This window comes from Neomonachus schauinslandi, chromosome 5 (genome assembly GCF_002201575.2).
Source record: "Neomonachus schauinslandi chromosome 5, ASM220157v2, whole genome shotgun sequence".
Lineage (NCBI taxonomy): Eukaryota > Metazoa > Chordata > Mammalia > Carnivora > Phocidae > Neomonachus > Neomonachus schauinslandi.
Genome location: NC_058407.1, coordinates 140,836,965 through 140,863,652, shown reverse-complemented (window position 1 = coordinate 140,863,652; position 26,688 = coordinate 140,836,965). Strand labels below are relative to the sequence as shown.

The window sequence follows — 26,688 nt, the reverse complement described above, 5'->3', positions numbered from 1 at the left end:
GAGGGGAAAAAAAAAAAAAAATAAAAAAATGATAGGGGGGGATTTTTTTTCCAAACAGAAGGGAGCATGCGAGGGGAGCCTCCCCCCCCCCCCCCCCCCCCCCCCCGCCCCACCATTATCATTACTACCACAAGTCACTGGACTTGGTGAACTGGCAAGAGCTTTGGAGGAAGTCTTCCGTCAGATATAAAGACCCACAGGAAGTGCGGAGTCACAGCTGAGCACACCAGTCAGTAGCCAAATCTTTCTCCTCAGGCCTCAGGGGACCACTGTGGTGTCGTGGGCTGGGTGGGGCTTCAACAGACAAGACTTTTGCCCAGGCTGTCAATACCTACCCACTTCCAGACAGAACCCCTGGCACCAGCACCAATGACCAGAAGCCCGGGGGCAGAGATGCCATTCTGCCACTCATTGCTTGCACTGATTTCCAAGCTGTAGGTTGGAAGGCCAAAAGGCATGGAGTTCCTTGTGTCCCTTGAGTTCCTTGTGTCCCTGGGATGCTACTCAATTAAACCTGGGCACCAGGGCTGGCTTCCTGGGCTTGTAACCCCAGCATTTGCACAGGGTCCCTCTGTGAGAAGGCCTTCACACTTGGTTTAATGCTCTGCTGTTGCTTTCTTGAAATTCTTGATCATTTTTGAACAAGGAGTCCTGCATTTTCATTTTGCACCAGGCCTTGCAAACTGCAGCTGGTCCTACTACATGCCTTGTGGTTTGGATTTATTTCCTTAAAGTGGAGACCTTGAGACATTGGGTTTTGTGCTTTATCCTTATGTAATTGAAGAAAACCCTCATCCTTTAACACACTATTATGCACTTGGGTTCCATTTAGTAGGTATTAATTGAGTTCCTAGTAAGTGCTGGATATGGTGCCAGAAGGAAGAGATACAGAGAGAAACATGACATAGGCCAGATCTCAGGAAGCCCTCCTACTACGGTAGACAATTTTATCAGTGGGATAGAGATGGGAATAGAATAGGAATAGTTAGCCTAGCTTAGGGGTCCGGGAAGGGCTTCCTGGAGGAGGTGATGGCTATGTGGAATCTTAAGGAATGAGTAAGGATTAGCCCTATCTATCTAACGTGGTGAGTCCTACCCAGGCAAACATTACAGTCTCAGCATAGAGACATAACATAACAGGATGTGGTGGAGACTGCAAAAGATTTATGCAAGATGAACACATAGATGAAATCTTCATTTATAAACACCAGTAAAAATAATATGTATTAAAATAAATACATGCATTTTATAATAAAGACCAATATTTTACATAAATAAAATACATATTATCCTGTAAGTTATCTCCACCACTAGATTTGGGAAAACAGCACCAGTTTTAGTTGGGTTTCCGGGGAACTCCAGTGTCTAGATGTTTAGACAACGGGTCAATCAGCAAATATTTATTGAGCGCCTACGTGCCAGGTGCTGTGCTAAGTGCTGGAAATTCAGCAGTGAATACAGAGATGTGCCTGCTGTTACGAAGCTGACATTCCCGGATGGGTCAATACACATTTTGAAATGAATGAGTAAACGAAAGAAAAAAAAAATTATTACCCAGTAATACGTTTTCAGGAGAGGAGCAACAGGACCATTTTTGAGTTTTAGCTGAACACAGAGAAATCTCACTTTTTCTGCTAAAAATAACTCAAATCCGTGCAACTAGTCGCAACCTCAAAGGTGAGTTAGGCTTTCAAGAACTCAGATCCTTGGGGGTTGAGAGTCCCAGATGCTGTTTAATTATCTTTAGGTGACACCCCGTATCTGCAAGTTCCAGATGTTCATGCAAGATAAAACCATGTGTTTTTTTTCCGTTTTTTTGCTTTCGTAGGCCTCACCGCCAGCCGCCCGCCAAGCTGCTCCGCACGTGCGCTTCGCGGAGCCCAGGGGATCCGCAAATCCAGTTGCCGCAAGCCGCCGGGGCTGCGCAGCGCGGACGCACGCCCAGGCCCGCGTGATCCGGGACGAACCATCTGTGCCCGCCGAGGGGGGGATGGCAGCTCAGCTCCGCGCGGAGTCAGGGCCCGGACGCTAGGAGTCCCAAAGCAGCGCGGCCTGGGGTCCCTTCTCGCAGGACGGCCGGGGAGGGGCGGCTTTGCCAGGGCGGGGCTGGAGCTGCGGGCGGGGTCAGCCTTCTCGCAGGTTCCACACCTCCCCACACCCCCCGACGGTGAACTCGGCTGCAAGGCCCGGGGCCCACCGTTCCGGCTCCAAGGTTTCCCACCGGGGCTGGGGCGTGGAGATCGCGGCGGCGGGAGGTTCCGTGCGGGAGGTGGGGGACGGGGTCGGGGTGTCTGGCGCCCGTTGGGCCCACGCGGTGCGCGCTCGGGGTCGTCCCAGGAGGGACCGGTGGACGCATCACAGACCTCGCGCGTCCCACTGCCTCCTGGCCTCCGGGACCGCACTTCCCGCGCCGACTAGCATGGCGGACAGGAAACTGGTGGTGGTGTTTGGAGCCACAGGTGAGCGAGCGCGAGCGCAGCCCCGCGGAGCCTGGGAGACGTCCCCAGGGTGGGTGGATGGGGCCTGGAGGGAGGGTCCTGCGTCTCGGACCCCTGACCCGGCCAGGGCGGGGGGTGTGGGGGGGCCGGGTTGGAGGCAGCACCTGGGCGCACAGCCCCCTTCACGTTTTAAAAAAATTAACTTTTTCGAATAAGTGGCACGTGCACATAGTACCAAAACTAAATCTCCCTCCCACCTCCGTCCTGACAACCTCATCCATCACTGTCATCAAGTTTCTAGAGTATCCTACCAGACAGGTTAGAGAGACACAAAGATTATTTTTTTTAATGGTAAAGGGTCTAGGGCGCCTGGGTGGCTCAGTTGGTTAAGCGACTGCCTTCGGCTCGGGTCATGATCCTGGAGTCCTGGGATCGAGTCCCGCATCGGACTCCCTGCTCAGCGGGGAATCTGCTTCTCCCTCTGACCCTCCCCCCTCTCATGTGCTCTCTCTCATTCTCTCTCTCACATAAATAAATAAAATCTTTAAAAAAAAAAAATCTTAAATAAATGGTAAAGGGTCTTATTTTGCCCCCATCTGTTTTTTTTTCTTTCCTGTATATGTTTTTAAAATCATAGAACAACTTAAGATATAAAGCACATATCGTACAATTCACCCATTTAAAGTGTGCAGTTCGCTGATGTCTAGTATATACACAGAGCTCTGTGGCCATCACCACAGGCCGTTTTAGAACATTTCGTCACTCCCAAAGGAAACCTCATACCCACTAGCATTTCTCCTGACTTTCCCCAGCCCCTGGTAGCCATCAGTCTACTTTCTGTCTGTAGATTTGCTCATTCTGGACATTTCCTGTAAATGAAATCATACAGGATGTGGCCTTTTGGGAATGGCTTCTTTCACTTGGCATCATGTTTTTGAGGTTCATCCACTTTGGGGTTTTTTGTTTGTTTTTGGGTTTGGGGTGGGGAGGAGGAGCAGAGGGAGAGGGAGAGAGAGACTCTTAAGCAGGCTCCATACCCAGTGCGACCCTGGAATCACTACCTGATCCGAAATCAAAAGTCGCTTAACCCACCGAGCCACCCAGGCGCCCCAAGGTTCACCCACTTTTCAGCATGTGTCAGTACCCCACTTCTTTTTATAGCTGAATAATATTCCATTTTATGGTAGACCACATCATGTTGATCCACTCATCCATTGATGGACATTTGATTTGTTTCCACCTCTTGGCTATTGTGAATAATGCTGCTGGGAACATTTCATATACAAGTTTTCGTGTAGACATGTTTTTAATTTGGGGGGTGCATGCTTAGACTGGACTTGCTGGATCATATGGTAACTCTGTGTCTAGCCCTTTGAGAAACCACCGGACTGTTTTTCAAAGTGACTGCACAGGGGCGCCTGGGTGGCTCAGATGGTTAAGCGTCTGCCTTTGGCTCAGGTCATGATCCCAGGGTCCTGGGATCGAGCCCCACATCGGGCTCCTGGCTCAGGGAGGAGCTTGCTTCTCCCTCTCTCCCGGCTCATGCTCTCTCTTTCTCTCTCTGTATCTCTGTGTCTCAAATGAATAAATAAAATCTTTAAAAACAAAACAAAACAAAGTGCACCATTTTATGTTCCCACCAGTACTGTGTGAGGGTAGTTGTACTTCTGCAACTTACCTTTTCCACTCCAGGAGAGTTCATGTTCACCTGTGCAAGTCGTACATACAGATCTGCCACATTCTTTTCAGTCACTTTGGCATGGATCGATCACTTATTTAACCAGATTCTTTTTTTTCTTTCTTTTTTATTTTTTTAAAGATTTTATTTATTTGACAGAGAGAGACACAGTGAGAGAGGGAACACAAGCAGGGGGAGTGGGGGAGGGAGAAGCAGGCTTCCTACGGAGCAGGAAGCCTGATGCAGGGCTTGATCCCAGGACCCTGGGACCATGACCTGAGCCGAAGGCAGATGCTTAACAACTGAGCCACCCAGGCGCCCCTTTCTTTCTTTTTTTTTATTTTAGATTTTATTTATTTGAGAGAGAGCAGGAGGGAAGGGTAGAGGGAGAAGCAGACTCCCCGCTGAGCAGGGAGCCCGACTATTTAACCAGATTCTTACCCAAGGACACGTCATTTGTCTACAAATTTCCACTATTGCAAATAGTGCTACAGCCAGTTTTCTTACACATATATTTATGGATGATTTTTATTTTATTCCTTTTAATGATTTTACTTTTTGTCATTTTCTCAGTCATTTTTATTTTTATTTTTTTAAAAGATGTTATTTTATTTATTTGACAGAGAGTGAGAGAGGGAACACAAGCAGGGGGAGGGGGAGTGGGAGAGGAGAAGCAGGGGTCCCGCTGAGCAGAGAGCCCCATGCGGGGCTTGATCCTAGGACCCTGGGATCATGACCAGAGCCGAAGGCAGATGCTTAATGACTGAGTCACCCATGCGCCCCTCTCAGTCATTTTTAAATCTATTCTAAAGGTGTTTTTTTTTTTTAAATTTTTAAGTCAATTTTTAAGTTTAAGCACCCAAAGTGGGGCTCAAATTCACGACCCCGAGATCAAGAGTTGCAAGCTCTTTTGACTGGGACAGCCTGGGGCCCCCTCAGTCTTTAAAAAAAAAAAAAAAGGAAGAAGATGGTAGGTAATACTGTATTTCTTAAGCTGAGGGGTGGGTACATGGGTGTTGACATCCCTTTGTGTATGCGTTAAATATTGTAATACATGTTACTTATTTATTTTGTACAAGTAAACTCATGACCCTAAGGTTGCTCGTTCTACCACCCAAGCAGCCAGCTGCCCCATAATACATTTTAAACATTTTTTTAAAGATTTTATTTATTTATTTATCAGAGAGAGAGAGAGCACAAGCAGGGGGAGCGGCAGGCAGAGGGAGAGGGAGAAGCAGGCTCCCCACTGAGCAAGGAGCCCGATGCATCCAGGACCCCGGAATCATGACCTGAGTCAAAGGCAGCCGCTTAACCGACTGAACCACTCAGGTGTCCCACATTTCAAACATTTGATAAAAGGTGTGATGCCTGTTAAAACATGGAGGAACTTTGAAAACATGCTAAGTGAAAGAAGCCGGACATAGCAGACTATATATTGTATCATCCCATTTGTGGGAAACATCCCGAATAGGCAGATGGATAGAGACAGAAAGTAGATGAGTGGTTGCCAGGGCTGAGAGGGAGGGCGATAGGGAGTGAGTGCTGATGGGCATGGGTTTTCTTAGGGGGTGGGAGGAATGAAATGTTCTAAAATTGACTGTGATGATGGTTGCATGCTTTGAATATACAAAAAACCACTGCACTGTATGCTTTATGTATTTATTTGACCTGAAGCAGTGAGTCTTACTGGTGAAATTCGAGGCAAGTATGATGCGTGTACAGTGGGAGAAGTCTCAGCTGCCCAGTATAAGTATTTGTTTACTCTGGGCAAAATCAGCCAACTAGTATACAGATTTTCCAAAATACTTTTTAAATCTTTTTTTTTTTTTTTAAGATTTTATTTATTTATTTGAGAGAGAGAGAGAATGAGAGACAGAGAGCATGAGAGGGAGGAGGGTCAGAGGGAGAAGCAGACTCCCTGCCGAGCAGGGAGCCCGATGCGGGACTCGATCCTGGGACTCCACGATCATGACCTGAGCCGAAGGCAGTCGCTTAACCAACTGAGCCACCCAGGCGCCCCTTTCCAAAACACTTTTTAAATAAATACAAATTATCTACCCTTTAAAAGGTGGGTGAATTCTATCTCAATAAAGCTGTTATTTTTTAAATGGTGTAAGGTGTTCAGTGAGGATCACAGGTGAAAAGTGTCTGGGTGTCTGGCTGGTGTGGAGCGTTCCCTTTGGGGCTTCCCCTGAGCAGGACCCCCAGGCAGGTCCCACCCTGCAGGTCTTTCTGTCTCTTCACAGGTGCTCAGGGAGGCTCAGTGGCCCGGACGCTCCTGGAAGATGGGACGTTCAGGGTTCGAGTGGTAACACGGGACCCTGGGCAGAAGGCAGCAAAGGAGCTGAGGCTGCAGGGTGCAGAGGTGGTCCGGGGAGACCAGGATGACGAAGCCAGCATGGAGCTGGCCCTGAGTGGGGCCCATGCTGCCTTCATTGTGACCAACTACTGGGAAAACTGCAGCCAGGAGCAGGAGGTCAAGCAGGTGAGGGCAGGTGGGAAGATATGGGGAGGCTGGCCTAGGAGCAGGGCATCTTACAAGGGGCTCCCTGGGAGGCAGCTCCAACTTGCTAGAGAGGGGCTGACCCTGCCTGTGACCACTGTCCACTGCAGGCCTTTTCCCTCCTCTTCCATGCAGTCCTCCTGGACTTTAATGAGCGCGGGAGGCAGCTGCTTCCTCTTCCAGTGACTTTTGCTTAGATGTCATTCAGACACCATAGTTTGCCCTTTCAGTGTATAATTCAGTGTATACTCTCAAAGTTGTGCAGCCATCACCACCACCTAATTCCAGAACGTCTTATCACCCTGAAAAGAAACCTGTACCTATTAGCAGTCACTCCCGGTTCCTCCCTCCCCCAGCCCCCAGCTGATAATCTACTTTGTCATCCAGTAACTTTTTACACTTTCCAAAAAACCAACTCTGTTGACCTATCATTTTGTGATAATAAGATGCACACATTTTAATTGTACTGTTGGATAAAATTTGAATATAAATATACCCACATATTACCAATCTAATCAGAACACATTTCCATCAGCGCAGAAAGTCCCCGTGTCCCCTTTGACGTGTTGTATGTTTCGGTTTATTCTGTTTTCCATGCACATTCTCTCTAGTTAGTTGGTTATTGAGCCCAGGCAGCACGGGGAGGGATAGGAAACAGAATGTGAGATGTGGCCATTGTTCTATCCCACTGAAGATGGGGACACTTGCACAGAGCCCGTCACACACAGGTACTTAGGGATCTGTGGAATGTGATGGCAGAGGAGAGGCACCTGCTGACTGGCCAGCACATTAGCTTTCAGCCCTGGGTCATCCACAGCCAGCCACAGCCCTGCTTTGGATGTGGGCCTTCCCTGCCCTGGGCTTTGTTAGGAAAAAGGGCCTTCGTAAAATAAAGGGAGATTGGACTGGACCACTGGTCTCCAGACTTGTTTTTAGCCTTGACATTGTCTTTGAATACATCTTACATGGAAGCCCATCCCACAAAGTGGAGAGGACAGCTTTTCTGATGGATGGCAGTCTTGGCTCATTATCCCAACTGCCTGTGTTCACATCCCGTGGCCACCATTACAAGCCGAGTGGCTTAAAACAACAGGAACTGACTCTTCTCCGGTCTGGGGGCCAGAAGTCCAAAATCAAGGAGCCTTCAGAAGGAGGCTCTAAGGGCGATTCCACTCCTTGCGTCTTCCAGCTTCTGGTGGCTGCTGGCTCTCCTCGTGGCCACATCCACCCAGTCTCTACCTTCATGTGGCCTTCTCCTCTCCATGTCTCCTCTTCAGTCTCTTACAGGGACCCTTGTCCTCAGATTGAGGGCCCACCTGGGATGATCTCAAGTTCCTTAACTATATCTGCAGATTTTTTTTCCCAAATAAGGTCACATTCACAGGTTCTGGGGGTTAGGATGTGCACATATCTTTTTGGAGGCCACCGTTCAATCCCCTACACATTCTTATGTGGCAGGTGGTGTGGCTGTCCCAGTTTAACCGCTGCCAGAAGGTTAGGTCACTGGTCCAGGATCTCGAGGCTAGTGCATTGCAGAGCAGGTGTGGCCCCCAAGCAGTGTTTGTGCTTCATCCCTGAGCTGTACCACCTCTTTAGCGGCCTGCTGGGGCCCTTCAAGGAGCATGGCTTTGCATGGAGCAGGCAGAGGTGGGAGAGCTCCGTGCGGCCCTCTCCCAAGCAGAAGACCTACCCCCACCCGTCACAGTGCACGTGGGAGGGCCGCAGTTGAGCATATCGGGAAGTACAACCACCCGGGTGATCTGGAGAAGTGACACTAAGACAGAAGGTTCACAGTGGTGTGTGAGGGCGTGGTACCACGTGTGAGCATCATTCCAGAACAGGGAGCCTTATCAGAGGGTGAAGTGGTGTCAGCCTCTTAGCATCAGGCACAGTGGCAATGGGGGTGGGAGAGCCAGGGCTCTGACTGGGGACACACATCCTCCCTCTTAGCTTTGTGGCTTCTCCTTTCTTTCTCACCAGGGAAAGCTGCTGGCCGATTTGGCCAAGCGCCTGGGCCTTCACTACGTGGTCTACAGTGGCCTGGAGAACATCAAGAAGCTGACGGGTGGGAGACTGGCAGCAGGCCACTTTGATGGCAAAGGGGAGGTAGAGGAATATTTCCGGGACATCGGAGTTCCCATGACCAGTGTGCGGCTGTCCTGCTATTTTGAGAATCTCCTCTCCTACTTCCTGCCCCAGAAAGCCCCCGATGGAAAGAGCTACTTGCTGAGTGAGTGCCCTACTCCTTCCTGAGCGTCCGCTCTCACTGAGGGGAGCTGTGGATGTTGTAGAAAATGGGCTTGTCCTCAGATGGTTCCGGGTCCAAGCCCTGGTTCCCTCATGTTAGGCCTGTGACTTTGCACAAAGCATGTAACCTCGCTGGGCCTCTGCTTCCTGCTCTGTGGAATGGACGTGACTGACTCTTGCAGGGGCGATGAGAAAATCTGCCAGGAGGCAGTGATGCGATGCTTCGTCCCAGAGATGAGCACACTTGCTACTTCTCCTTCACGAGTAAGGAGAGGACTTGGAGGATCAGGTCCAGTGGTAGGTGTCACAGAGTAGGAAAGCACTTTCTTCTCCGTCTGTAAATGGGCTACAGGGAGCCTTAGGCAGCTCGTGTCCTGTGGTTGACCAGGGTCCTCAGCCGGCCACCCCTCCCCTGTGCGTGAACAGCAAGGACGGTGAGCAGTCTGGGCCTGGTGTTGGCACACTGGCATCGCCCTTTCATAGTTTGCAGAGCTGGTCGGGGATACCTCTTGTGTTCCGACTCTAGCTGAGCTCTGTCCCCAAAAAGTCTCTGGGTGACCTGAATGGGCAGCTGTGGTGGACCCTTCTCATGGGTGCGGAAAGCGGCAGGACCCAAGTGCTCCTGCTCTGCCTCCCCAGCTACCAGACCACCTTGGCAGGTAGAGTCACCCACCGACTCCACACATTTAGGGAGCACCTGCCATGTGCCACTCTGGGCCAGTCCCTGGCCTCGGCATCCAGCATTCCTGTTAGCATAGTTGGCTTTCCAGGTCAGGAATCCCAGATACCACAGAGTGCACGGGGACCAGCGGCTCGGGAGCAGCCCCTTCATTTCCTTCCTGTTCCTGTCTCAGCCCCGGGAGGGTGGGCAGGCCCAGCGTTCGCCCCACTCTGTAAATGGAGCAACCAGGGCTCAGGGCGTAAACAGGGGCCAAGGTGGCAGAGCTCGGATCGCACCCTGTTTCCTGAGTGAACCCTCCACCACAGACACTGGGGGCGCTGACCTGTGCCCGTGTCCCGGCGGTGGGCATGGCAGGAACATGTGCTAGCACACACCTCCCCTCCCCCCCAGGCTTGCCCATGGGTGATGTGCCCATGGATGGCATATCTGTGACCGACCTGGGTCCCGTGGTGCTCAGCCTGCTGAAGATGCCGGAAGAATACGTCAGCCGGAACGTTGGGCTCAGCACCTGCAAGCACACAGCAGAGGAGTACGCCGCCCTGCTCTCCAAGCACACTGGGAAGGCCGTGCGCAATGCCAAGGTGGGCTCCCGCGGTCCTGGGCCCTGGATTGGTGCCATCCCAGCTCCCACCGGGGGCTCTGGCAGCCCGTTCTGGTCACTCTCACCCCCAGTGGGGGCTTTATGGGTGGTAGGGAAGCAGTATCTAGGGCGGCCCCCTCACTCCGGGCAGGGTAAATCTGAATTCATCACTGTGAACCTTTGTCATGCTGTACTTGGGAGTCAGGTGTGGCTGCTGAGCCAGGTCTGGCTTAGGCAGTTGACTAACTAGTGAGGAAGTTTCCAGGAAGAGGGGATACGAGGGTCCAAGGCAAGGCATGAACACACAGGGGTGCTGGGCTTCTCTGGGGTGTGACTTGAGGGAGGGAAGGGGAAGGAGACCAGAGAGATGGGCCCTACCCGTCTCCTCTTGGCCTGGCTGGGTGGGCGGGAGGCCCTCTGGCCCCCTCTCCCCGCTGACCCTCAGTCTTCCTGTTCAGAACCCCAGGTGCCTTGTTTCTTATTGGTTCTTCCCATTATGGTAGTGAGACTGACTTATTAAAGAAAATCTGGGAAACTCCCAGGTCATTGAAAGATAAAAACCACCCCCAGAGCCCCCAGACCCGAGCAAAGCAATGATGGGGACGCCATGGCAGGGCGTGTTTCAGGTGGGTCAGACTCCCCAGATTCGGATCCTGCTCCCAGCCCTTAACACCACCAGCGTGTGACCTTGAGGCACAGTCCCAGACCCTCTCTGCCTCAGTATCCTCATCTATAAAATGGTTGCATGAATAGTATCTCCTTCCCTGGTTGTTAGGATTGAACGGAATAATTGATGTTAAGTGCTTCCCTAGCGCAAGGAGGTGCTCTAGAAAACATGCCCTAAATGGCCGTGCATTACGTCTCAACAAAGAAAGGTCTGATGCAGCTGTGGACAATTTCAGGAGCTGAGTTTACATTCAGTTTGGTCAGGAAAGGAGAACAGCTTTAGTTTTTGAGCAAGAAAGTGATGTTTGCAGAGTTCTGGTTTGGAAAGGGCTGAGAAGTTTCCATCTCAGGATCTCAAAAGAACTCAAAAGGATTTATGATTTTTTTTTTTTAAGTAATATCTACACCCAATGTGGGGCTCTCACTCATGACCCCAACATCAAGGGTCGCACACTCTTCTGACTGAACCAGCCAGGCGCCCCTTGAAAGAACAGGATTTAAGTTGACTTAAAACAGTGGTTTTTGAACTTTTTTCAGATGAACTTACTGGAAATGACTTGGGTCGGGACTGGGTTGCCCACAGCTGGGGTGACAGAGATGCTGACAGACCCAACAGACTCCCCTCTGTTTCTAGACGACCCCGGAGGACTATGAGAAGTATGGCTTCCCTGGTGCCCGGGACCTGGCCAACATGTTCCGTTTCTATGCCCTGAAACCTGACCGTGACATTGAACTGACCCTGAGGCTCAACCCCAAGGCCAGGACACTGGACCAGTGGCTGGAGCAGCACAAAGGAGACTTTGCTGGGCTCTGACCCCGCCATCTCTCAGCCCCGTCTGGGGGCACGGGGAAGTGTCACAGTGATCCGTTCTTGTGTTACAAAAAAATTATTTTTTAAATAAAGGCCATTGTTCTCACAGATGGGTTCCAAAAGAAGAGGGCTTTGTTTCAGGGACTGGGGTTGGGGTGGCAGCTGCTGGGGCATGAAAATTCCAAAAGGAAGCATCAGGTGGCTGGGGCTCAGCACCCCTCCCCTGCCGGGGGTGGGAGGGCTCAAAACACAGGATGTAAATGCAGTTATAAGTTTCGTCCAGTAGGTGGGAGACAGCGCTGTGACCACAGCTCTGACTGCTGCTTCAACTACATTGGACCATGTAGGGTCCAGGGCACAGAGGGGATTCCCCAAGCCAGCCAGCAAGCCATGCCTGTTGACAGCTGGTGAGGCCAACCGCATGTTCCTTCTTGGAGCTTGAAGGTGTCACCCTCTGGGGTGGGGCCTTCCCCCTGTTGCGGCAGCCCTGAGATGTGGGTGATCTTCAGAACAGGCCAGGCAGAACATCTGAAGGGCGATGGCAGACTGTGGAGCCGAGGTCGCCATGACTGCACACTGCTGAAAACGGGTGACGCGCTTCGAGCAAAGGCTGGGGGAGGCAAAGTCAAGGAAGTGACAGCGAGGCCTCGCTGATGGTGTGCGCACAGGCTGGGATGGCGGGTCTCGTTCGACTTCTCCGGCTCACTTTAGAAAAGAGGAAGGTCAACGCCCAGAGAACACATGTCACGTACCGGAGGCCCCGTGGCAGGCTTGTTTTTCATCTACGGATTTGCATAACCTCCATCCTACCCAAGTCCCACCACATACATTCGATCCATTGATTACTTGAAAGAGCATTTGTTTGACAATCTAAATACAATATTAATCAAAAAGGTTATGCTCTTCTCCTTGAGCTTAGGTTGGTGGGAGAGCCAGATATATATATATTTTTTTATTCATGAGAGACAGAGCGAGAGAGAAAGGCAGAGGGAGAAGCAGGCTCCCAAGGAGCAGGGAGCCCGATGCAGGACTCGATCCCAGGACCCTGAGATCATGACCTGAGCCGAAGGCAGACACTTAACCATCTGAGCCACCCAGGCGCCCGGGGGAGAGCCAGATATAAATATGCATGAATACTTACAGCTTGACACAGGGCTGCAGAGAAGAGGTGGCACAGATAATAATGGGAGGAGGGGGCCTACTTTAGGGGGACACGGACAGCCTCTGAGGTCTGAGGGGAGGGCAGCAAGCCCCCCTCCCCCACAGGACAGGAAGGAAGACTGACAGTGTGGGCTTCCAAGAGAATGACAGGCCATCTGCGTCCAGCCCCATGTGAGCCAAGTCCCCTAGGTCCCAGGGTGGGAAATTCACCTGCTTGGGGCTGAGACTCACTGTGATGAGATCCGGGAGTGGCCCGAGGTCAGTACGGAGCCTGGGAGGAACACCAGGTGCAGAGCAAACCAGCGAGAGCCCACACTGGGTTCCAAAGTGACAGGACCTGGGCACATCGCTGAGCCTCGCCAGTCTGCTTACCTGGTGCTACCTGGCCAGTCTGTTCCGAGGGCACCATGAGATCATTTGTGAAAGCAGTGTCTGACACCTCTGGGTCACCCTCCCTCTCCTGACACACATGGTCAAACCCTACAAGTCTCCAGTGCCCTTCGGCCTGTTCCCTCTTGTAAAGGGTGGCACCCACTAACCCCATCCCATGTGTGGCCAAAGCAGCTGACCTCAGTGGCAACAGCCCACATCCCAAAGCCAATGAAGTAGATAGAACTGTGTGCAACAATCAGGATGCTCCACGTGCTATGAACTATCCAACCATGGGTTGGATATGACCATGACCCATTGGTCATTCACCAATGAATGTACTGGGTTACTGCGCATGTAACCCAAATCCTTAGCAGTAAAACTATGATGTTATAATGTCATGATAGATCTGTCCAAACCCACAGAACGTACACCACCCAGAGCGAACCCTGATGTAAACTGTGGACTTTGGGTGATGATGACGTATCAGTACAGGTTCATCAGTTGGAACAAGTGTCCCGCTCTGGTGGTGACAACAGTAGGGGAGGCTGTGCATGTGGGGCCAGAGGGTGTAAGGGAAATCTCCGTGCTTTCCTCTCAGTTTTGCTGAGAACCTAAACCTGTTCTAAAAAATAAGGTCTGTTACAAAACAATCCTAGTATTTTTTAAAGATTTCATCTATTTGACAGAGAGAGAGCACGAGCAGGGAGAGGCAGGAGGAGTCTCCCTGCTCAGCAGGGAGCCCAATGTCGGGCTCGATCCCAGGACCCTGGGACCATGATCTGAGCCGAAGGCAGACGCTTAACAGACTGAGCCACCCAGGCACCCCCCAATCCTAGTATTTTAAACCATCTGATCTGTAACGGACTTTCATGTTGACCCTCTTCCCTTGTCTCTTGGCAATAACTAAATGGGGCTGGAGAGAAACCCAGCCCTTCCCGCACCCTGGACACTGAAGTTGAGGGGCCCTGCCTGTGCCGTCACCGCAGCAAAGACGCGCACGTGGGTCATACCCAGTGCTGGGGAGTCTGGTTCAGCACTACACAGAGGGGATGACTCCAGGCACCACAACCCCCTGCTGCTGGTGGAGGTGGCCCAGCTGGATGAATGCCATGCGTGCCTGGTTTTCTGAAATCTGGTGCCTGAAATAGAGTAGTTAGGTGTCATTTCTCACTTTCCTAACTGTGGTAAAATATAAAGTTTACAGTTTTAGTCTTTTTTTTTTTTTTTAAAGATTTGAGAGAGAGCAAGAGAGAGACAGGGAGGGGCAGAAGGAGAGGGAGAAAGTCCAGCAGACTCATGCTCAGAACAGAGCCTGACACTGGCCTGATCCCAGGATCCCGAGATCACAACCTGAGCTGAATCCAACAGTCGGACACCTGACTGAGCCACTCAGATGCCCCCCGTTTTAGTCATGTTTAAGTGTATAGTTCAGTGGCATTAATTATATTCACTGTTGTGCAGCCCTTACCACCATCCAGCTCCAGAACTTTCTCATCTTCCCAAACTCCGTTCCTATTAAACACTAACTTCCCATTCCCTTCCCCACCCCACCCACTCCCTGGCCCCCCATGAACCATTCTACTTTGTGTCTATGAGCTTGACTACTCCTAAGTACCTTATCTAAGTAGCTGCCAACATTTTAAAATGAGACAGCTTTCACAGTGTTATTGATAATAGCCAAAGACTGGAAATAACTCAGATGCGTATCAGGGAATGAATGGAAAACAAATGTGGTCTATCCACAGAATGGAATTTACTCAGCCATAAAAAGGGGAGTAAGAACTGATTCATGCTACAACAGGAATGAACCTTGAGACATTATATGAAGTGAAACCAGAAGGAACCAGAAGAGGTCACATACTGTATGATTCCATTTATAGGAAATGTGCCAAATAGGTGGATCATAGAGGCAAGAAGCAGATTCGTGGTTGCCAGGGTCTGGGGGACCTGGGGAAATAGGGAATAACTGCTAATGGACGTGGGGTTTCTCTTTGGGGTGACGAAACTGTTCTAAAATTGTAGTGATGGTTGCACAGCACTGAACTAAAATCCACTAAATTGTACACTTTAAATGGGTGAATTGTAGAATACAGGTAACCTCAAAAATGAAGTAACTACAATCTCCACATAAAAATCTGGATGCCTGGGCTCCCTGCTCGGCAGGGAGTCTGCTTCTCCCTCTGACCCTCCTCCCTCTCATGCTCTCTGTCTCTCATTCTCTCTCTCTCAAATAAATAAATAAAATCTTTAAAAAAAAAAAAAAATCTGGATGCCCAGGGCGCCTGGGTGGCTCAGTCATTAAGCGTCTGCCTTCGGCTCAGGTCATGGTCCCAGGGTCCTGGGATCATGACCCGCATTAGGCTCCTTGCTCGGCGGGAAGCCTGCTTCTCCCTCCCCCACTCCCCCTGCTTGCGTCCCCTTCAGACAGGGCAGCTGGTCTCCACCACTCCCTACGGTCTCCCGGCACGGGGGAAGCAGGTCAAGGCCCATTCACTTTATGTAAAGTTGCTGACTGGCTCATCTGCGACCCTTCATGAGGATCATGCCAAATAGACATAACTTCTCGTTAAAAAAGATACGGGTTTGGGACACCTGGGTGGCTCAGTTGGTTAAGCATCTGCCTTTGGCTCAGGTCATGATCTCAGGGTCCTGGGATTGAGTCCCACATCGGGCTCCCTGCTCAGCGGGGAGCCTACTTCTCCCTCTCCCACTGCCCCTTCCCCTGCTTGTATTCTCTGACAAATAAAATCTTTTTTTTTTTAAGATTTTGATTTATTTATTTGACAGAGAGAGACACAGCGAGAGAGGGAACACAAGCAGGGGGAGGGGGAGAGGGAGAAGCAGGCCTCCTGCTGAGCAGGGAGCCTGATGTGGGGCTCGATCCCAGGACTCTGGGATCATGACCCGAGCCGAAGGCAGATGCTTAACGACTGAAGCCACCCAGGCGCCCCTAAATAAAATCTTAAAAAAAAAAAAAGATATGGGGCGCCTGGCTGGGTCTATTGGTAGTGTGTGTGACTCTTGATCTCGGGGTTGTGAGCTCAAGCCCCACCATGGGTGTAGAGATTACTTAAAAATAAGATCTTTGGGGGCACCTGGGTGGCTCAGGCAGTTAAGCATCCGCATTCAGCTCAAGTCATGATCTTCAGGTCCTGGGATCGAGCCCCGCATCAGGCTCCCTGCTCAGCGGGAAATCTGCTTCTCCCTCTGCTCACCCTCCATTCATATTCGATCACTCCCACTCCCTCTCAAATAAATAATATCTTTAAAAAGTAAAAAAATTTAAAAAATTAAAGATCTTTAAAAAAAATAAGAGATACAAAGTACAGGTTTCCCAGCGCTAAAACATACCTCAGCAAGAGCTATAAGTATCCGAATTCAGTGACAGACCCCAGTGCAGCAGAAGGGCAGAGCGAGGGTGGGGCAGTCTCTGGACACCTAGGTAGCCAAGAAGCTTGTGAGACTGGAGGGGATTGTTGTCTTTGAGGAGGGGTTTTCATGACAGAGAAGCAAGCATTCAAGTCCACCCAAACCCAAAGGCCTCAAGAGGAAGAGAATGGCTCAGGTGAGAAACAAATCCGAGCAGAGACCTGCCGGTGGGTCGGAGCCAGGCTCCAGTGCCCAGGTCAGCCTCACCCACGCGTGCACCTTTCCCTCCCCACCTACTTCTCCACTCCTCTCTGTGCCCACCAGCTCTTCCCAACCTCTTCACCCAGCCCTGCAAGGGCTCCCACAGCTCACCTGCTCAGCCCAGAGCCCTGGTGGGTCTGAGCTCTGTGCTCAGGGCCACTCTGGTTATGCCAGGAATCGGGGCTTTTGTGAGACAGCCTCAGCTGGGAGCCCCGACTAGTTAAACTACAATGAGCAAAAATTTTAACAAAATAAATAAGTAAATAAAGAATCACTGTTGCTCTGAAAATAATAGAAAAATCTAGTGAGGGAGACAGTGACATGCACATCTTCTCGTGGGCTCTCTGAATTTCAGAACATTCAATCCAATCAGCACACTGTCCCATGGCAAGCTCCCTGCTCTGGGATCTGGGCTGGAAGGTCAGGGCTTGTCAGAGCACCACCCAGCCACCAGTGTGTGTATGCTCCTGGGCCAGTGCAACTCTGGACAAGGCCAGCTACCTCTCCAGCCGGCCCCAGGAAGGCCAGCGGTGATGTCGGACAGCCCTGTCAGTAGACAGAACACCAGCAACCCCACTGCTAAGCCCCCTGTAGAAAGTGGTTTGAATTCAAATTTCAAAGAAGAAATGACCACAATTTATGTTTTAAGTATCTTTTTGCAGTAATATCTTATTTACATTGATACAGAATCATTTTACATTCTTAGATCAGACAGTAATAGATACTTTATTTTAGTAAATTATGAAGGAAAGCAAAAAGGAAACTATTCATAAGTTTTCTCCATTAGCCTGTCTTACCACAGGGGGAGGACCTGGAAACATATGGAGCCCGTATGTCCTACAAGCCGAGGCTGGGGGACTGTGGTTCGCTCTGGCTGGACGGTGAAACCTGCAACTGCTCAGACTGTGCTTTCCTTTTCTGAACAAACATTTCTACAGCAGACAATGATTCTCAGCATTGAAAAATTTACACACACTTCTGAAAACAGACGTCAACAGTGTGAGTGGTGAGAACCAAGCCCCTGGCAGGCAGAGGGGGCCAGGGCACTGGGTTAACAGGCTGTTAGCCTGCTGGGCCCAGGCTGCAGCCGTGACCACCTGTGGTCCAGCAGAAGGGCAGGAGCCCCACGCCTGGCATAGGACAACAGAATTCAAGTCGGGGACAAGAGGTCACCCCAAACACGGTGGAAGGAAGGACTATCCGTCCTGATAAAGATCACGGCCCACATGGTCAGGAATGGCATCTCCAGGGACGCCCTTGGTATGTGCCTCCCCAGGCCCCAAGGTGCCCACGTTCCAGCTGCTTGGGATCTTTGGGAATTAAAACAAACTCCAGGAAGGAAACAGGATGTCTCTGCTGAAGGATGGATGATGTGATGGGGCATGCAGGCCCCAGGTTCCTCAGAAAGACAATCTGGAAGGAAAGACTCATTCCAGAACCTCCCGGAGGTTTGCTCAGAGGGAAATTAATCACTTCATGACTCGGTGCAGCTTAAGGCTTCATTTTTAAGCTGTAAGCATGGCCTTTAATTCTTTAACTAATATCTCCACATTTGATTCCAAATTAGAGTTTTAGCTCTGGAAGAGATGTCCAGTTGTTTTATTCTGCCTGAGCCAGAAGAGGCCACATTACCTACCCATGGACAGGACAGTTCTACCATTCCTTACGCATGCCACACCCTACTGCCCAGGGGCTGTCCCGTGACCGTTCCGTGGAGACGTATGTTGTCACATGATTTTGCTGTTGCCCTCTGCAGAAAGGGGCCCGGTGCTGCTGTTCTGGAATCCTTCTGGTGCCCTGGCCATGAGGAGGGGCTGCTACTCCCGGCCTAGTTTCCAGTGGACCGTTTTCCTGAGCCAAGACACAAATGGTTACGTTTCACCAGCATCCCAGGAGGAAGACACCCTGTGGGTGAGCTTCTGTTATCCCTGGGAGGGGGCTGCACCAGGAGTCCCAGCCACCAGGGACCAGAAGAAGTGAAAAGCAAGTCCCAAGACATCACAGTGAGCAAGCGTAACTCCCGGCAGCCCCCTGAGGTTTACATGGCCCTGCGCCTCCCAGGCAGGATGGGTTCTATGAATCAGACAGGAGGCTGGGGAGATCTGAGTTCTAGGCCTGGCTCTGCTATGACTTGCCCTCTGTGACCGTGGGAAGCCTGGTTCTCCTGGCAGCTGGTGGAAGGAGGGCTGTGAGGCGCCCCCCACCCCTGTGCAACCTCTCCAGAAAGTGGGCATGACAGAAGGCCAGCTGGGGCAGTCGGGTTCAGCCCAGCGCTGCTGGCTGAGGCTGCCACCTTGCCCTGATGCAGGCATCTGCACAGACCAAGAGGCCTGGTTCTGAGTAGAGCTAGATACACCACACCTAGATTGGCACCTCTTCTAAGGCTGGGAGCAGGGAGCAGGGGTACGATATTGGTTAAAGTGAGGAAAAACAGGGATTAGTTCACAGGGATACAAAGGGGAAGAAACCTCAGGGTTTTCCTACCTCGGCTAGGTATCAGGAGGTAAACATTTTCTTAAGTTTGGAAAGGAATCCCTCCTTGTCCTCCCCAGCCTCAGGCCTAGCCTTGCCTCCTGCGGAGCTATCCATGGTCCTGCCACCTGGGCACAAACAGCAGAAAGAACTGGGGTGAAGGGCGCCACCTCCAGGAGTCCCATCCCTGGCCCCGCCTACCCACACCTGGCCACCCAGGGGCTGGTCACTCAAGAAGCCACCAAGCACCACCCTGAAAGGGGAGGGGACCACTCCCAGGCTGGCCAGGACAGCCTCGCCTGTCAGATGACTGAAGCAAATGGGCCACTCCGTGCTTTAGTGTATCCCAACTGCTCCTCAAGTCACTGGCCCACAACAGGAAAACAAGACACAGAGAGGGACAATGACCAGCTATCTCCATCGTAACAACTGTCACAACCGCCAAGTGCCAGATGCCATCCAGGCCAGGCCACACAGATTTCACGGGAGCTCATTTAATCCTTTACAAGTAAATTTCACAGATGAAAAAAAAATAAAACACAAAACACAAATGCACAGAGAGGTTAGGTAGTTTGCCCAAGGTGACAGAGCTGGTAGGTGGGAGGGAGAACGGAGTTCAAACCCAAGCAGTCAGGTCCAGAACCCAAGCTCTTAAAAACCTTGCCACTGACTCTTGGAAGGTGAAGAACACGTGCCAAGACCAACCTACCAGCTTCCATGCTCCATACATGTGCACCTAACGTCTCCGGGACACTCAAGGAGGGGACTCACTGCCTCGTGGAATCCCACAACATGTGTGATTCTTCTAACCTATAACGATGGCAGCGGGGGACCCTGTATGTCACTGGGCAAACTCCCTATCAAGAGCATCTGAGGGGCACCTGGGTGGCTCAGTTGGTTAAGCCACTGCCTTCAGCCTAGGTCATGATCCCAGGGTCCTGGGATCAAGCCCCGCATCCGGCTCCTTACTCAGCAGGGAGCCTGCTTCTCCCTCTCCTCCCCACTCATGCTCTCTCTCATTCTCTCTCTCTCAAATAAATAAATAAAATCTTTAGAAAAAAAAAAAAAAAAAAAAAGAGCATCTGAGCCAGATGCTCCAGACAAAGGGAAGCTGCTCTGCTGTTTCTTCAGGGCCCAAGCACAGGCTACGGAGATCAAGGCTGCCGCATAAGCACATCCTTTTCAAGATCTGCCAACCAGTAGGCAGGTAGGGCAATGTGAATGCCATGAGCTAGACTATGCACCCATACTCAGGATTTTAAACTGTAGGGCACGTCACTGATGCGCTAGGACGCATATGCCAAGTACAGTGTGTGGCACAGGAAGAAATGGTCACGGTCCCCAAGGTCTCAGCCAGGGTACCAGGCCCCAAGCGGGGGTGGGCAGGGCTGTCCTGGGTTCAGCCCCGTGGACAGTCCCGTGCACCTGGCATGCTCTCAGAGCTTAGAGAGAGAGCAGTGGCCCGAAACAAGGATGTGCTAACCAAGGTTGGAGCAATCACCAAAGCCAAGGAGGCCGGGTGATCCCCAACTCCCAGGGGCCCCCCACGGAGGACCTAGGCACTGAACAATCACCACAGCAGAGGTGCCACTACCACAGATGACAAGGCCATGTGTGCCTTCCCTTAGTCCCTTCTGTCCCCGTTCTTACATAAAGGCTTAAGTAACAAAGACCCTCCTAACACAAAGCAACACACAAACCAGAAATTTCTCATCACTCCTGGGCCTCCTCAGACACAGGAGAGCAAGAATACTGAATTTCGTCACGTTCTTGTTACGGGGATGACAAATCTTTATGTGTGTGCATGCGTCGCTATGTTAGAGCTGGTAGAGCTTTTAACACGTGCCGAGTACCATGTCAGATGCTTTCCCTACTTGATCTCATTTGATCATGTAAGGACCCCGTGAAGTACGTGCTATTATCGTTTCCAACTTACAGATGCTACTGCTGAGGCCTGGAGAGGGAAGTGATTTGCCTAAGGCTTTCCAGCTAATAACAGCAGAGCAGGGCCCTGCATCAGCAGACCTCAGAACCCAAACTGTTAGCTACCAGTCACGATGGGGCACAGAAACACTCAGACTGCCGTCACCCTCCTCCCCCAACTCTGCTGTCCTTGTCACCCGGAAGGCTGGAAGCAGTTATGCCCCACGGCGACAGGCATGTGAGCCACGGTGGCCAAAGTCCCCAGAAAAAGCATCTAGTTAACTGGTTAATGATTCATAACAACAAAAAAACAAAACAACAAAACACAGACACACGTCCAGAAATTCTCACCCCCTACAACCAGGAACACCATCGCATCTATTTTATGTTTTTAAAGATTTTATTTATTAGAGAGAGAGAGAGAGAGAGAGAGAGAGAGAGCGCGCGCAGCTGCAAAGGGAAAGGGAGAAGCAGACTTTCCGCTGCGCAGGTAGCCCAACATAGGGCTCGATCCCAGGACCCCAAGATCATGACTTGAGCTGAAGGCAGATGTTTACCCGACTAAGCCACCCAGACGCCCCTCATCTCTATTTTAAATTTGGATATAAGGACTACAGTCTCCTTCAGGAATAAGGTTTACTGGCAGGGACATCAAAGGATATAAGCACTGAATTTACAATTCTGAACCAAGCATCAGGAATAAACTATGTACATAGATGACAAAGTCTATAAACACATGGCTTTTCTAGCCTAGGGTAGGTGTCCTTACAGGACATCCTGGATGCTCAGGTGCCTGCTGATCTCAAGACTGGGATACCAACAAGGGCACTTGGCTTCCAAAGCTTCTGTAAATACAGCCAGTATTTGACTTTTGCCTTTAGAAGAGGAAATGCCCATAGTGGAAGCCCACTCCAGCTGAATGGGCATTACACGAGCATTTCTAGTCTACATCTTCAGAAGGTGACCCCAGCCAGAGGGGCTGCCCAGCCAACACAGACAGAGGTCCAAGCTGAGGCCACAGGTCTCCTCTTTCCTGAAAAGGGCTTACACTCCCATCCCTCGGAGCATCTCTCAGCTGATGGTTAGGAAAATGAATTCAAATAAACTCAGCCAACATTTACTATGAGCAGCCTTGCACCAGGTGCTATGCAAGGTGTTGGGGGATTCAAAGAACATGCCAGCTTACTACAGGCAGGGATCCCAAGTCAGAACTGCTTGATGGCTGTTTATATTTAAGGTGATACCAGGGGAAGAGTAACAGGTAATGCTCATCCCATGAATATGTGCCACGTTTTGGGGCCAAAATGTTTTCTCCATGAGCACAAAGTCCTAGTGTTATGAGGAGGGTCTGGCACATATCTGGGGTTCAACGCTTGCCACCTTCTCTCGTTATCTGTAAGCTGGCTGAAGGCAGGGACCCTATCTGTGCACGTCATTTCTTAGCACAAAACAAATGCTCAATGAACATGTGTCTGAAGAAACAGGGCAACGGGATTCCAGGATCTGATTTCTGAGGACTGGGTCACCTACAGGTGGAGGCGCAGGTCTATATTGACAGCCTGACTCCCTGAGCCATCTACACACACAGGCTGAACCAGCAAGAGTACCTCTCATTCTATTAAAATGTCTTTCCCTTCATCTTCTTCCTGCCTCCACCCTGTGTAAAGGTCAACGCCATCACTATGTCAGAGAAGAGAAACAGCAGGTGGGATACCCAAATAATGAGCTCTGGAACTGATTTCTACACTTACAGGTAAACGTACGTATGTGTGTTGTCACCAAGAATTAACGATGATCCAGAAACATAAATAAGCCACACTGTCTTTAACTCAAAAAGTCACACAGTAGCATCAGACTGTCCTGATTCCCCGTGTCCTACTGCTTAGCCTTGAGCCCTAAAAGTCCCTAAGCACACCGCAACTTTCTGGACTTTCTGGTTCACAGACTGGGAAAGAAGTTAGGCTCAGCCATTAAAGTTTTCACCAGCTGCATTAGGAACCAAAAATGATCAAGGGATACTAAATCCCCCCCAAAACTTTAGGTCAGTTTCCTATGTAACTGAATCTATCCCAAATGCCTTCCAGGTGCCCCTTCCCCTAACGAAAGCAAAGACACCCGGGAATCAATTTGTATCTGTGATGACTCTCATCAGTCTCCAAGGACACCCTGACTCATGTGTATTGGAGGCTGTTAAAAAAGTGATCTGAGGGGCACCCGGGTGACTCAGTTGGTTAAGCATCTGCCTTCAGCTCAGGTCATGATACTGGGGTCCTGGGATTGAGCCCCATATTGGGCTCCCCGATCAGCGGGGAGTCTCCCTCTGCTGCTCCCCCTGCTTATGCTCTCTCTCACTCTTTCCCTCTCTCCCTCTGTCCCAAATGAATCTTTTAAAAAAAATAAAAATAAATAAAAAATTATGTCTGGGAGCCAAATTTTCCACTGGAATACAACTCTGAAATGACAATGAAAGTGAATGGGAAAAGAAAAATAATTTGACATACCTACTATACTTTATAAACAACTTTTAGAAACGCATCCAGTGCATATATTAAAGTTAAGCTACACTCAGCAAAATTATGTCAATAAAAATTTAAAAAGAACTGGCAAAGTGTCTGGCACACATGAGGTTCCCAACAAAGCCTGGCTGAACAAGGGGAAGGGAACGAGCTATCAGGACAAGGACCCATGAAAGCCACAAGGGTCAGAAAGACACTCATAAGCTGACTCTATGACCAACTCTCAATTTAAACGACCAGAGAGGAACTGATAAAAACACCAACATTCTAATATAGTGAACAAGGCCCATGTCACCATCGTGGGCTCACTCAGGCAGATGTGAAGCTCCCCGTAGGTGGTGAGAGGAGGAAAGCTAGGGTGTCTGCAGAGCAAGTCATGCTAGGTGACTGGGAACGGTTGCAATTCAGGAAGATGCTGGAGGAGCACAACCAGAATTAGGTGGAAGAGCTATTCCCACTTCTTTTTAGTTCAAGAGATGTTAACAAGAATATAAAAGTTCAGGCACCAAACCATTCCATTTGGTCAGGCTACAGACAGGAATTGTGGTGGCTGCTTTTGCACAGAGGACTTGGTCCCCTGGACTCAACGAAGCTCAACAAAGTCCATGCAGAGTCCATTGCCGCTGGGACCGCCACCCCTGGGCTCCCAGGCCAAGCCCTCCAACTCCCTGGGAAACTCCCACCACCTGCTCCAAGTGACCATTCGGGCTCTGAGGACATGGGAGGGGCGTGCAGGACCCAGACAAAAACACGCCGAGGCAAAGAGGAGGAAGCACGGGCGGCTGAAGCCAGCGCACCTGCACAGCCTGTCCCCACCAACAGAGGACCAGCCCTCCTCCGCAGCGCACCCCCACCTCTCACGGGAAGAGGTGCCATGGCCACAGTGTCCTTCACCGAAGCTCCCACCTGCCAGCATTTCGGTGTCAAATCACTAACATGTAGATACACTCCATAGACAGAGCATGACACTGGAGTGCAGAGTGAATGAGGCATGTGCTCATGGCCAGACGAACTCAAGAGTCAGACCTGCTGTGCACAGGCGGATCTGCAGTCACGTGACCGGCTTTTTTACTGAGGTCTCGGTGAGGCGCTCTGGGTCAGGACTGCAGAAAGCCTTCCAATCCATCTTCTCCTTCAGCTGCTACAAGGAATGTCATGTAGGGCTGTGCCCAAGGTCACAAGGCAAGTGGCAGAACCGGGGATAGAACTCAGCAGAGCAGCTCTGGGAGACACACGGCTGCTCTCTGGCAGGAGGCAGGCTGGCGCTCTCTGACCTCCTGACCTCTGCGCACACAGAGCAAGTCAGGGTGGCTTTACTCGGGAGCGCGGCTGGCACTCAGCTCCTCCTAGCTCACAGCTTCCCTCCTTTTTTTTTAAAGTTTTTTTTTTTTTTTAAAGATTTTATTTATTTATTTATTTGAGAGAGCGAGAATGAGAGAGAGAGAAAGAGCACATGAGAGGGAGGAGGGTCAGAGGGAGAAGCAGACTCCCTGCTGAGCAGGGAGCCCGATGCAGTACTCGATCCCGGGACTCCAGGATCATGACCTGAGCCAAAGGCAGTCGCTTAACCAACAGAGCCACCCAGGCGCCCCAGCTCCCCTTTCTACCCTGCTCCCTGCAAGCGGAAACCCCAACATGCTCCGGAACCGTGTGTCCAACGACTGAGAGGACTTCCGCACGCTGCCGTGCCGCCTTACCCGTGCTGGTGTTGGTGATGCCGTTCACTGTCCCCTCCACGTCGGTCTCGTCCTCAGCGTAGCTCAGGATCAGGCTCTGCTGCCGGCTTGTCAGTCTCCTGTGGACCAAACACAGTTGAGTGTTTCCTCTAGGCAGCCCTTTAATGACGGGCTTGGCCAGTTCCCATGTCAGCATGTGGGAAATGTGGGACCCCCGACCCAGGCAGGGAGACACACCCTGAACCTAAGAGCCACACCCTCGAAGCTTCAATCAAGAAAATGGAAACTGCTATGCTCATCACGGTGAGCACCCCATCACCTATCCAACTGTCAAATCCTTGTTGTTCACCTGAAAATTAGCATAGCATTAAGACAAAAGAAAATCTCCTAAAATACCCTAAGCTGTTTTTAAACAGCTACCATAAATACTAAACAGTTTACTTAAAAGGGGGGGCCTCTTACAAGTGTCTTATGTAGGAAGTTAACTAACTAAAAGGAGTCCCGTTAAGCCAGTCTTCCCCAGAGGGATGGGAGGCCCCAGCACTGCGCTCAGACCTTCTTCCCAGAGGATGCAGATGTCACGAGCCATGATCCAGTTACAGATTTGCCTCTCCCAGCAGACCCCCAGTGCCCTGACAGCAGTAATAACAAAAATGACAACAGCAGCTACAGCCACGTATGCCCGATGTATTATTCAATTTTGGGGCAGCTAATGAGTCCACTTTTTTTTTATTATGCCCACTTTGCAAGGGGGAACTCGGGCAGGACACACCTGGCTAGAGGGAGGAAGCAGCACAAGCCTGCACAAGCCTCCGTGCTCACAGCAGCGGACAGCGGGCCCAGGCCGGGGGGCTCAGCACAGGGCCCGGCAGGTAAAAAGCCCTCAACCGGGCCCTGCTGGGTGGGGAAGGTGCGGAGATCGGGCAGACCTCACCATGGCTACGTGGGCACGCACTTTGGAACTCTTATCTTGATGTGAATGTAGTGATCTCCATAGCCGTAGCTGTTAATCCGGGGGATGCCCTTCCCACTCATCCGAATCTTCTGGTCTGTCTGAATCCCAGGGGGGATCTATAAAGAAAGGAAATCTGTGGTTTGCCTTGGTCTCCAGTTACTCAGATGGAAACATTTCACTACATAAAGACTTACTCCTAGGAAAGAACTGCCATTCAGGTTTCTAGACAACCACATGGAAACTGGCTAAACTGGGGTCCGTCCGGAGCAGAGCCCGTGACAGGGACTTTCAGGCAGGCAGTTTGGGGAGATGAGCCCACAAGGAGGAGTGCGGGAGCACAGAGAGTAAGAGCAGAGAGGAGGCAAGGCCCACACAGGG

General features: G+C 50.9%; 2 protein-coding genes across 4 annotated transcripts in view; one reads left to right on the top strand and one right to left on the bottom strand.

Annotated features, from left to right (window-relative positions):
* Positions 1–1,384: 1,384 nt before the first annotated feature.
* NMRAL1 (NmrA like redox sensor 1) lies at positions 1,385–11,711 on the top strand. Its single transcript, XM_021698156.1, has 6 exons — positions 1,385–1,677; positions 1,829–2,459; positions 6,363–6,601; positions 8,600–8,849; positions 9,939–10,129; positions 11,429–11,711. The coding sequence occupies exons 2-6, from the start codon at positions 2,420–2,422 to the stop codon at positions 11,606–11,608; spliced, it is 900 nt and encodes a 299-aa protein (XP_021553831.1). The 5' UTR covers positions 1,385–1,677; positions 1,829–2,419; the 3' UTR covers positions 11,609–11,711.
* Positions 11,712–17,410: 5,699 nt separating this feature from the next.
* Positions 17,411–26,688, bottom strand: part of DNAJA3 (DnaJ heat shock protein family (Hsp40) member A3) — a 29,391-nt gene continuing 20,113 nt past the window's right edge. For 2 of the 3 annotated variants that reach the window (XM_021698357.2, XM_021698358.2), the window contains 3 exons: positions 26,311–26,426; positions 25,377–25,474; positions 17,411–18,619 (listed from right to left, as the gene is read on the bottom strand). In XM_021698357.2, coding sequence (XP_021554032.1) covers positions 18,597–18,619; positions 25,377–25,474; positions 26,311–26,426 — 237 coding nt within the window. In that variant the 3' untranslated portion in view covers positions 17,411–18,596. Of the gene's footprint in view, positions 18,620–19,165; positions 19,369–25,376; positions 25,475–26,310; positions 26,427–26,688 lie in introns of those variants that run through there. The other variant, XM_021698359.1, reaches the window with a different exon arrangement.